This window comes from Hemiscyllium ocellatum, chromosome 3 (genome assembly GCF_020745735.1).
Source record: "Hemiscyllium ocellatum isolate sHemOce1 chromosome 3, sHemOce1.pat.X.cur, whole genome shotgun sequence".
Lineage (NCBI taxonomy): Eukaryota > Metazoa > Chordata > Chondrichthyes > Orectolobiformes > Hemiscylliidae > Hemiscyllium > Hemiscyllium ocellatum.
This window is the reverse complement of record NC_083403.1, coordinates 38431398-38443730: the sequence shown is the minus strand read 5'-3', so window position 1 is coordinate 38443730 and position 12333 is coordinate 38431398. Positions and strand designations below refer to the sequence as shown.

General features: G+C 39.1%; 1 protein-coding gene across 5 annotated transcripts in view; it reads right to left on the bottom strand.

Moving 5' to 3' along the window:
• ascc3 (activating signal cointegrator 1 complex subunit 3) overlaps window positions 1-12333 on the bottom strand; it is a 556691-nt gene that overhangs the window by 522947 nt on the left and 21411 nt on the right. For all 5 annotated transcript variants that reach the window (XM_060849581.1, XM_060849604.1, XM_060849610.1 and 2 more), the window contains exon 3: window positions 10461-10608. In XM_060849581.1, coding sequence (XP_060705564.1) covers window positions 10461-10608 — 148 coding nt within the window. The remainder of the gene's footprint in view (window positions 1-10460; window positions 10609-12333) is intronic.

Here is a 12333-nt window from a genome sequence, read left to right as displayed (position 1 = left end):
CCTAAAATGTTTTTCTCTTTCCCAGCTTTTCAGCCCATAGATTACACTGAGAATGCCTCGATTGTCCTGATTATTTGGCCAATCTGATTGGACATTCCAGGAACCTGCTCATAATCACCTTTTATCATTTATGTTGGGCAAAAGCCATCACTTGGATTTCAACATGAAAATGTTTACGGGTTGGATAGTGGAGAAAGCAGAGAAAATTCTTGGGAGGGCAAAGGTCGGTTTCATGTGAAACAAGGAGGTAATGTTATGGACTAAGCCAGACTACTCAAAACATTCTTTAGCAGGCAACTCAGACCATAACTTTGCAATTTGTTTTGGTAAGTGTACAGTGAAAATTACCCAAATTACATTAGCTAGGTTGACTACTAGATTTTAAAAACATTTATTCAGACAATGAAACACAAAGAACAGAATAAAGAAGTCCTACAGAACTCAACCTATCCAACTGGACTTCATTATGTTGATGAATAAGCAACAATCCCAATAAGCAAACTCCTTTTAAAAACCAGTATAAATGGAACACATGCTTACAGGTTAAAGTTGAAGTTGGAGGGCAAAAGAAAAAAAGAGTTTCCAACACAGCTCCCTATTGAAGTTCCAACCAGTTCAAAGCTGAACTAAAACGGCTGAGCTCAGCTAGAGATCTGACCACGCCCCTTGCTTTATACAGGTCACTTCTAAAGCATGACCACTTTGGCCTGAAGTCTCATCTGTTTACATATAAACAAAAGACCTCGAAATCCTTTTCATCTCTGTATGAAACTAGACTGATCGGAGCTTGGCCCTGTTTATTACCCCTCTGAAAAGAAAAATCAAGTACAGAGTCTCCTTGAGCTAAGGAACAGCTTTTAGTTAAAAAAAAAGGACTAGTTTTGGCGATACCTCCCTCCTCAAAAAAATTGAACTATCAATACCAAAAGACAGCTTCATTTTTAAACCTTCAAAACCCAGTTAGTAGTATTGTGTATATGCGTGTTTAGACTAACAATAAACATGCAAACATGCACAACTATATGCAAATTCAGACTGCAGTAAAAAATGAGGTCTGCAGATGCTGGAGATCACAGCTGCAAATGTGTTGCTGGTCAAAGCACAGCAGGCCAGGCAGCATCTCAGGAATAGAGAATTCGACGTTTCGAGCATAAGCCCTTTCCTGATGAAGGGCTTATGCTCGAAACGTCGAATTCTCTATTCCTGAGATGCTGCCTGGCCTGCTGTGCTTTGACCAGCAACACATTTTCAGACTGCAGTACACCCACCACCGGATGCCTCCGTACCTCATTCAAGTCTTGATAATGCATCTGCAATCACGTTTTCACGACCTGCCACACACACAATTGTCAAACTGAATTGCTGCAACAACAAGCTCCATCTAAACAGTCTGGCATTTTTGTCCTTAAATTTTTCCATGAATGTCAATGGGTCATGATCAGTGCATACGATTGTCTCAGATGCATTGCTGGTAATACAGACACTGAAATGTTGTAAGGCCAATACCAAGCTTAAAGTCTCTTTCTCCACTGCTGAATATTTCTGTTGATGAACGTTCACTTCATGGGAAAATATCCAATGGGTCTTTCTATTCCTCCGTGATCCTCCTGCAGGAGCACTGCACAGACACCCACATCACTGGTACTGATAGGCTTGAAAAGGCTTAGTGTAATCCGGGGTAGCTAATAGTGGGGCAGTGGTTAACAGCTTTTAGCCTATTGACAGTCCGCTGTCCATGAAACCTCTTGCCCTTGAACAATTTGGTGAGTGGAGCAGCCACACTGCTAAAGTTCAGCACAAACTTTCAGGAAAATCCATTTAATCCCAGGAACCATAGTACTGCTTTTCTTCATCGACGGTGTGAGAAATTCCCCAATTACTTTCATTTTTGCATTCCATGGGGCCATTTGTCCACGTTCAATAACATGGCCCAAGAAGATGCCTTGGGCTTTTGCAAATTCACTTTTAGCACCAAGTCGATCAAACAAGTCCGATAAATGCTGTAAATGTTCCTTCCATAAAAGTGACTAAAAATCACCACGTCATCAATATACACTACACAGTTGGATAATCCGCAAATGACCTCATTAGTTAGTCTCTGAAAAGCATCTGGAACATTTTTCATACCAAATGGCATGACTTTGAACTGATATAGTCCATTTGGCATTACAAAAGCCAAAACTGCCTTTGCTCTCTCTGACAGAGGTTCTTGCCAGGAGCCTCTGAGCAAGTCCAACTTTGAAATGTAAGTTGCTTGTCCCACCTTTTTGACACTATCCTCCAAATGTGGAATTGGATATGCATCAGTCTTTGTAACAGCATTAATTTTGCGATGGTTCACACATAACTGTTGGGTACCAGCTGGCTTTGGCACCATGGCTATGGGTGAGCTCCAGTCACTAACTCACTTTGATTATGCCATCTTGCTGCATGCGCTCTATCTCGTTTTGTACCTGTGCCAACTTTAGAATGTTGCTTAATTGGAACAGCATCTCCGATCTCTACATCATGCACAATTAGGTTAGTACTTCTTGGTTTATTTTTTCATATCTCCCCATGTGGTAGTAAGTCATCTTTCAGGTCATTTTGATTTTATTATGGAAGGTAACTCAACAATTTATTCCAATTTTTGACAACTATGCCCAATTTAAAATCCTTTGAACTTGGTACTTCCTTCTGTGCTGTAATTATTAACACTTCTCCTCTTGCTTTCCTTCCCCATCAAAACACCTTTTGAGCATATTCACATGATACGCTGAGATTTCTTCCTGTCTGGGGTCCTTATCAAGTAGTTCACCTCACTGAATTTCTTCTCAATTTGATACTGTCCACTAAACCTGGCTTTTAAAGGCTCACTTGTCACTGGAAGTAACACCAATACCTTATCCCCAATTACAAAATTGCAGATTTCTGATTTATTTTCTGCTTTCTGTTTTATATTTTTTAATGCTGTTTAGTCAACTCTCCAGCTCTATTTAATTGTTCTCTAAACTTTGACAAATAGGTGGTCTCTGAATTCTAACTTATTAGTTTCTCCTTAATTAATTTTAACAGTCCTCTTACTTCATATCCAAAAAATTAATTCAAATGGACCGAATTTGGTCGATTCATTCGGTGCATCGCTGATCGCAAAAAATACAAATGGAACTCCCTTATCCCAATCATCTGGATGATCATGACCACAAGTCCTCAACGTAGTCTTCAGTGTTTGATGCCAGGTCTCTAGCGCTCCCTGCAATTCTGAATGGTATGCAGTAGATTTGAATTTATTACCAAGTTATCCAGAAACAACTTGAATAGTTTGGATGTGAAATTTGATACTTGATCTGACTGGGCCTCTATTGGTAGTCCATATCTAGTTAAAAAATTAAGTAATTCTTCTACAACCCTTTTTTTAGCTGTGATGTTGCGTAATGGGATTGCCTCTGGAAATCCAGTCGACACATCCATTATTATTAATAAATACTTATTCCCACTTTTTGTTTGAGGTAAGGGACCTAAGCAATCAATCAAGATTCTTGTGAAAGATTCCTCAAATGCTGGAATTGGCATTAAAGGCGCAGGTTTTATTACTGCTTGTTGTTTTCCGATTAGCTGACATGTATGGCAAAATTCAATTCCATCTTTGTGTAGTTCAGGCCAGTAAAAATGCCTTTGTATCTTCGCTTGTGTTTTCCTCACCCCTAAATGACCTCCAAGTGGTAGCTCATGCACCACTCGCAGCACCTCCTTTTTTATAACCTATTGGCAAAACAATTTGATGAATCTCTGCCCATTTCTCATCTGCTTGACTTTGTCATGGTCTCTATTTCCTCATTAAGACATCATTTGTGAAGTACCAACGCACAGGAATATATTCACTTCCTTTCTCTGTTTATGCCTTTTGATATAACTGTTTTAACTCTTCATCTTTCTGCTGTAAATCAATCAGCTTAGCAGAATTAAAAATACTTGCATGTTCACTTATTTGCTCCTTCTCTGTTCCACTTATCTGACCAAACTAAGTTTCGGACAACACTGTGAGCTTCCTTATCTGTGTCTTTTGATCTCTCCTGCTTCAGCTTGTGCCTCTATGATCTTGTGAACATATCCAAGAATTTCCCTGAGTCTAAACATTCTCCATGTTTTCAGTCGCCTGCATCAGCACTGGCTTTTCAATTAGAGTAGTCAGCATGTCAACCGGTGAATCAGCTACATCATTTGCATGGACAAATTGTACTCCTGGAGCTGAGCGTTGTCCAGTACTCCTACCACGAAATCTCCACTCTTTTCTGGACTCTCTAGCCTCACTTTACATAATTGAACATTTTGTCTCACCATGAATTCCTGTTACTGGTACCTTTTCCGGCAACAGTCCCTCAGGAGCATATACCTCCTCATCCTTCAACATTACAGACGGAGAGGATCCTATGTCCCTTAATATTGTAACCTTCTTACCTACTACTCCTGGCCTATGGTGGATAAACCTTACACTTGCATGTACATTTTGTAAGCAGATCTGGCACTTCCTCCTGAATCATCACCTCTGACGCAGTTGTCTAACTTTCCTTGTGCTTTGTTATTAGTCCAACAAAACTTCCAGGCTTGTCTGGTTTTCTGACATTTGGTTTTCTCCTACCTCATCAACACTGATTTTGTGTGGCTCACTTTATTACAATGAAAACACCGGAGCTTTATAACTTCTTTGCCAGGGTTCAGAAGCAGCTTGCAATTCAGAAGTAAAGATCTGTACCGGATGCTTTGTAGCTTAAAAATATTCAATGCCTTGAATTTATTTCTTATATTTTAGTAAGAAAAGTTGCAGAATTAGCCTGGGTGGCTGTGACTCTTTTGAGAGAGGCAAGAACAGACAGAAACACAAGTGGCAAATGGTGCAGAAGTTGTGAACAGGAAATGCTTGCTATCGCAATTACTTACTCAGAGACTTTGAAAGAGAAGATCGGAGAGGTATATATAATGTGTGTACTTAAAAAGAGTTTTGTTCTCTTTTGAGTAATGAACTTAAGTTCTTCGTTAGAAGTACATTGACAGACTTGTGTCAGTGTTCAGAAACGGACCGTATACAATTGCCACATTTTCACTCTGGAAGCTGACCTATCCAGTTTTACCACCAGCTGGGATCATAATACTTCATGAGCTATAAGATTTTTGATTATCTTAAAATACGTTCTACTGAGCAGTCAACCTTGTGGGGAACAGAATCACAAAAATATACAATATTTCAAGTTGAAACTTTTTTAATATCAGTCATAAATAGCTGATACCTTTCTCTGAAACCGTTCATAAACAGAGGCCCTAGTCAGGCAAACCATTCTCCAAGCATCTACTCGATTGAATTGCTTATATACTTCAATGAGGTCAAGTCTCATTCATCTAAATATTAGAAAAAGCTGTATTAGTTGACTTAAACTTTCATCACAAGATAATCCTTTTCCACAAATCAGTCTAGAGGACCATTTGACTCACTTTCTTCAAAGCTGTAAACGTTTCCTTGGATAATGAGAACAAAACCATTTCGTACTTGTAGAAGTACAATATCCAGGATGCAGTACAGGGGTAGGAAATTTTGAACAACATGGGATAGAAATAAGCTTTAGACAGTTAAGCCATTCACAGAATAGTCTACATCAACAGTTTTGCTTGGGATTGAGTTTGCTTTGAGAACCTGAGGAAAACTGCATTAAACCATATTATGAAATGTCTTGCTGACAATTTCAAATCAGTACATATATTCAGGCAATATATTGAAGATCTGACACTGCCAGTTGTGTGTCCTCAACAACATATCAACTTTAAACGGTTTAGAGCTACTGAAAATTGTACTCAATTCTCTGGTCCAAGCTTATCAGTATTAACTAAACATTTGTGGGCGGCATGGTGGCACAGTGGTTAGCACTGCTGCCTCATGGCCGGGTTCAATTCCCAACTCAGGCGACTGACTGTGTGAAGTTTGCATGTTCTCCCCGTGTCTGCGTGGGTTTCCTCCGGGTGCTCCGGTTTCCTCCCACAGTCCAAAGATGTGCGGGTCAGATGAATTGGCCAAGCTAAATTGCCCGTAGTGTTAGGTAAGGGGTAAATGTAGGGGTATGGGTGGGTTGCGCTTCGGCGGGTCGGTGTGGACTTGTTGGGCCGAAGGGCCTGTTTCCACACTAAGTAATCTAACCTAATCTAATCACAAAACACAGACAGAAAAGAAATGTCAACACATGGAGTATCCAACTGCTGAGTGGCTGAAGTCAAGGTGGTATCGTATGAGTGAAAGTCACCTGTTGATTGGCCATTCCTCCACAAGAATTTTAATAAACAAATTAACATCAAGACATATTTTTAATTAATCTTTTGTTTACTTGATGAAAGCCATTTCAGATGTTTATGAGAAGCTTTGCTGGTGTCTCCACAGGCTAGGAATGTCAAGTATTTTGTTTGTCTCAGTAACTGAAAATATTTTAAAGCCACCACATTATATATTGTTCAAACTTAAGTTAAGCAATTTCCAATAATACAAGAGGGAAGTGCAAAGTCTGGACTTTGTATTAGCAAACCTGCAAGAATAATTAGGTCAATATGTAGAAATCAAGAGTCAGTCAAGTTCAGAAAACTGAAAAGAACAGTGGGAAGTAATTTGCTTGAAACAAATATGTATGATCCACAGATGTGGGAAAGTGTGACATGTTCATCATTTTGTGTCATTGCAGAAAGGCAACTCAGTTTGAGTTGAGTGAGTTTCATCCTAACTAATTCAATGTGAATATCATCAGCAAACACTCACTAATAGGTACAACTGACCTCCAGGAAATTCCGTTACACTGGCTATGGGTTCGGTGGGTTCTTGTGTGACTGATTATCTCAAACCTAGAGCCACATATCCAACCAAGCATTTGGCAGGTGTTTCAGGGAGATGCAATTGGCCCTGGGCCTTGAGATCACTGGCATTACGTTCTCTGGTTCCTTTCCCATACTTCCTCTTGTCGACAGGAGTTCTCAAAGAATTGTGTTCCTTCATAAGAGTTTCCTCCAATTTAGTTTCTTCTGATCAAGGACCAGCTATGTGTTGCCATTTATGCTGCATCTTTTGAGGAAAGCCTTGAGGAAGTCTTTGAACAAGAGGAAGACAACAAAAGTGTTTACTTGCTTTCCTTGAGCTGGGTGAAGATGATTTGCTTTAGCAGTTGGAATCGAGACATCCTAACCATATGACTGGCCTATCAAAGGTGGTTTCAGATGATCATGGCCTCAATGCTGGTGCTATTAGCTGTTTCAAGGACTCTGCTCTTAATACTCCTGTCCTCCCAGCTTATGTGGAGAATCCATCTCAAACATTTTTGGCAGTTCTTCAAGAGTCTTCAGGTAGTCGATGTTTCAGAGCCATACAGAAGGGTCAGAAAAATGACTGCCTTATACACAAGATTTTGGTTTGGCATAGTATCACAGTTGGAGACTGTTAACCAACATATATTGCTTGTTTCAGTGTACAGTACTGGTCAATGATTCACTGTCATACTTTGAGCAGAATTTTAATAATCCAAACATGTCACTCCCAAGCCCCATAGTACTCATCAACAATGGCACAAAAGATTAAAATGTTGTTTTCAAATGGTACATAATAAGCTATGTCATGTCAGACATCCCAAGGTTAAAATGTGAATTAATAACGGGTAGCTTTATCTTTTAAATAGTTTGGATATTGACACAGAAACCTTCTTGTTTTATTGTAGATACGCAGTTGTTGTTTAATATCTTTATAAATATGCTATAAAGCACTTATAACCTGCTTATTTATTCAGAGTCGAAAAGCATATAGTGTTGATAAAGCACAGCAGGTAAGGCAGCATCCAAGGGGGCAAGACAGTTGACATTTCAGGCATAAGTCCTTTATTAAGAATGTGGGGGAGAGGGAAGGGGCTGAGAGATAAATAGGAAAGTGGGGTTGGGAGATAAGGTAGCCAATGGAGAATCCTCCCACTGACCCTGGAATAATACCAATACAAGAACTGGTCCAAAGCTATGGGACTTTATTTTTAAGTGACCACAGTCCAAAAGAACTATGGAGCTGCTCTCTCATTAGAGAGACAGAGAGAGACAACCGATGGCGAGTTTAGCCAGAGGGTCATCATCACGACTCAAGCCAGAGGTGAGGCAGGACTTTTGTGTTGATCTCAGCTCGTACAGGAAATAAACCTGCGCAACTGGTGTCACAGCCTATTGCAAACCAGCCAATTGAGCTAGCTGATCCCCAAATGTGGAAATACCATACTATTGGCCAGAGCTTTACAGAAAAGTCTCATCAAATTTCCAAAAATCTGTCATTATCCAATATAAAGCAGTGGAGCTACTGATATGAAAGCAGCTTTCCTTTTTAAAGTTGAAGCAAACCAGATTGCTGCTAATTTTGGAAAATACTGTACTGTTTATTTAAAGTCTGAACATACTTTAGGTTACCTTTATGAATGCATTATAACAAACAACATCTGGTTATATAATGCCTTTCACATCTTCACCATATCCCAAATGTTATTAACTTTTGGAAGAATACCTCATTGTTGTACTAGAGTCAAATGCAACAGCCAACCTGAACTCCTTAATTGGAAGTCCATTTTATTGACTCGTTTCTAAGAAGAACATTCTGACATCAGATCTAAAATTTTCCTTTTATTTGAACACGCCTCACTCTATTCCTCTTTCATAAGCAATTTCTTAGATTTATCATTTCCACAACTTTTACTATCATGTATAACTCCATAAAAGGTCACATCTGATCAGTCTCTTTCAAGTTTAAAGAGCCAAATGTTAAGTATTTTTCCCATAGTTCATCCATACCTCGTGGCTTGCAAACTAGATGTAGACTACCAAACTTTGGTTCAAAGTTTGTAGCCATAATAACATGTTCCCCATAAGGTTGTACTTTTGTTTAGGTATCCACCAAAATAAATTCAAAAGATTCAAAATTTCAAAAATTATCAAAACATTGCTAGATACTTCACTGCAAGAAATCCATAAGATTTATAATTTATTTAAGATTGGGCAACACAGTGACTCCGTGGTTTGCACTGCTACCTCACAGCACCAGGAGCCCAAATTCGAAGCCAGCCTCAGGGGACTGTACAGAATTTGCACAATCTTCCAATGTCTGCATGGGTTTCCTCCAGGTGTTCCGGTTTCCTCCCACAGTCCAAAGATGTACAGGTTAGATGATTTGGCCATGCTAAGTTGTTCATAGTGTCCAGGGATATGCAGATTAAGTGGAATAGCAATGGGTAATGCAGAGTTAACGGGACAGGGTAGGATACAGGTTTGAATGAGATGCTCTTTGGAGGGACAGTGTGGACTCAATGGGCTGAATGGCCTGATTCCAGACTATAGGGATTCTATGATTTGCTTTGTTCACCACTTACAATTAAATCAAATGCATTCTTCAATTTGTGTGCTTAGGACATATCTTTCCCCTGCACAATTACAAAGATCAGAAATGCTTTTTTCAAAATCCTGAAGTTTTTGGTGAAACCTTCATTTGCACTAAATTAACTGAATGTGACTAGGGGAGTGTTGATAGCATAATCAGCCTCAGTATCCAGGTTGAGAAGGAGGGGAGAGGAAAAAAAATCCAACAAGGGTATCACTTCTGGTTATTATTCAACAAGCTCAAATACAATTGGTGTGCACAAATAACAGGACATCAAAGAAGAAGCCTAGTATGTAGTGACTTATTATCAAATAGTCTTCAGACATTTACTAGCTAAGGGCAGGTTAGCCTAACAGGTTAGATTACTAGCATGCAACTAAATAATACCAACAACTCCCATTCTGACTGGGGTAGATCAGCTTCTTTACGATATACCCAAGAACAGAAGGCAACGGCAAATAACCACTGACAAATGCTGCCAACGAAACCAGTTCAGGATGTATCAGCAGACAGTAGCCAAGGGCTTGCCTCCAGGCGCAGCACTAATGGAATGGAATTTGCTAGCTTTGTTAAATGGGTGATATACATATTGAAAAAGACCTGTTTCCTTTGGCATGGAGAAGTCTGAAAATGCAGAAAATTCAGATGAGCTCTGACCAACTCAAAATTAAAGTCAGTAAAGTCTCTTCATTTTCTAGAATGACTTCATTCACAGGCCTTTATATTTGGATTCTTTTAGATCAACTCCACACCACAATCCTCTGAACACTCAGTGAAAAAAAACAACCACAATAAGGCTATTTCCTCAAAATCCAGCACGATCCAGATCTGGACATTTCCTTCATTCCTGCAAGATCACAAGAGTAAAATTCCCTAACATGTAGCACCATGCCAGAAAAATACAGCAGTTAGCAAAGAAACTATCAACTCCTCCGGAAAAGGAATGGTAAACAATGAGACTAACAGCTCAAACTTTACTGATGACCGATATAATTTTAAGAATTTAAATTAAGTAGTACTTGAACATTTACTAATAAACAAAATAGCCAAATGGACTTACCAAGCTGTCTGGCCGCCTTCAAGAGAGTTCTCAGATTTTCACTGACAACTTGATGTTCATTCTGTGCCACGTTCTCAACAAAATGGGTTAAATCATTCCAGGTCAACTCTGTCTGGCAACAGTATTCTTTCAACTTTGATCTCTTGGTCTGCGAATGGGGTATGTTTAAAAACAAACTTAGACAATAAATAATTAAATAATTTCTCCTACAGTGTGGAGGAAGGCTATTTGGTCAATTGAGGCCACACCAACCCACTAAAAAGGACCTCCCACTCAGATCTAATACACACACACACACACACCAAGCAAGGCAATTAATTCTTCGTATTAAGATGAAACAAATAAACTATTCCAGCTATCATTTTGGAATAAACAAATAATTACTGTAGAGATTTCATATTCATGAAGAAAATATAATTTGGATATAATAACTTTTGACTCAGCAATCCTGCAATAATATGAAATGGCCTTAAACGTTGCACTCTGAAAACTGTTGTTTTAACAAATGGTGTTACAATTGACAAAAGCAAAGTATTGTGCTTCATGTTAAAACGCACTTCAGGCAAATAAGAACTAAAAGTTTTTTAAAAATGAAGAAACTCAATTCTAAAAATAGATATGCTGCTGTCTCAGAAAAATTCAAAATGCAAATAAAACTACTAATTTTAAACATCAATTTCCAATCGAATTAGAAGCAATGGCTAGAAGCATTTCTATCTGATTAGGCATTTTACTGTTCTACAGCAAGCATCCCTGATTGAAAACTTTGCTGTGCTACTAACTAGATCCGTTTACAAGGATGCACTCTAGTAAATGTTTAACAAGTTTCAAAAATCATTGCATGAACAGTACAGGTAGATCTGCTATAACACACGTTTCATTAATGCCAGTTCGCTGTAACCCGATTGATGAACTGGGAACGTTGTATCTTGAGCACGAACCTTTAAAGCATGTATTGGCTCTAACAGGATTCCGGCCCCATTAGCTTAAATGGTGGTGCAATTTTCTTATAACATGCGGTTGCACGAGAACAGAAACACTACATTAAAGCAGAACTGTTTGTACTAATTCCAAGAACTACAAAGCTCTTGTTATGTATTGTAATTTACAGTTGCTTGGTCATGCAGAACTTGAATATTGTTGGGAAAAAAAAGGTATACGGCCAAAATATTTTGTCTTGTCCTCTGAGGACAAACACAAGAAGTCCAAAGAATAATAAAGGAGGCAAGATCAGGCAACCAGCTAGGGAAGGCTGTCAAGATAAAGTAGGACATAGCACTGAATGATTTTTGTGTGGGGAAACCGGAAGCTACTGTAGATTGTTTGACCAACTTGTGCAGGAACGTAGTGACACACCTATTGGACAGGAGAACTAAAACCTGTAATTCCTGGGTCAGAAGCAAGGACACTATCACTGCATTACGAGACCCTACAAAGTCATGTGGGTTAGCAAGTTCAGGTTTGATGACTTAGCAAAACTTAAATGGAGGGAAAGAAATAAACAGCTGAATTTCAACCAAACTGCAAGTATATGATGGGTAAACAATGGGAAGCTGACAGCAATGAAAGACAGTCTAAAGTTGGCAAAAAAAAATCAAGGAGAGGACTAATAAGAATTTCAGTTACATTGGTAAGAGTGCAAGTACGAGGCTGCATAGATGTGATCTGTCTTGGTGTACAGGATGAACAGCACAAAAACAGTTAATTCACCCCAACAGGTTTATGTGCCACGTGACCTCCTCCCACCCTACATCACCTAATCTTTCTTCACAAATGCTTCTAATGCTTTCTTACTCATTCTTTTCCAGCTTTCCCATAAAGGAATTGACGCACCTCAGCCACTCCGTGCTTGCGAATTCCATAAGTGACGAAT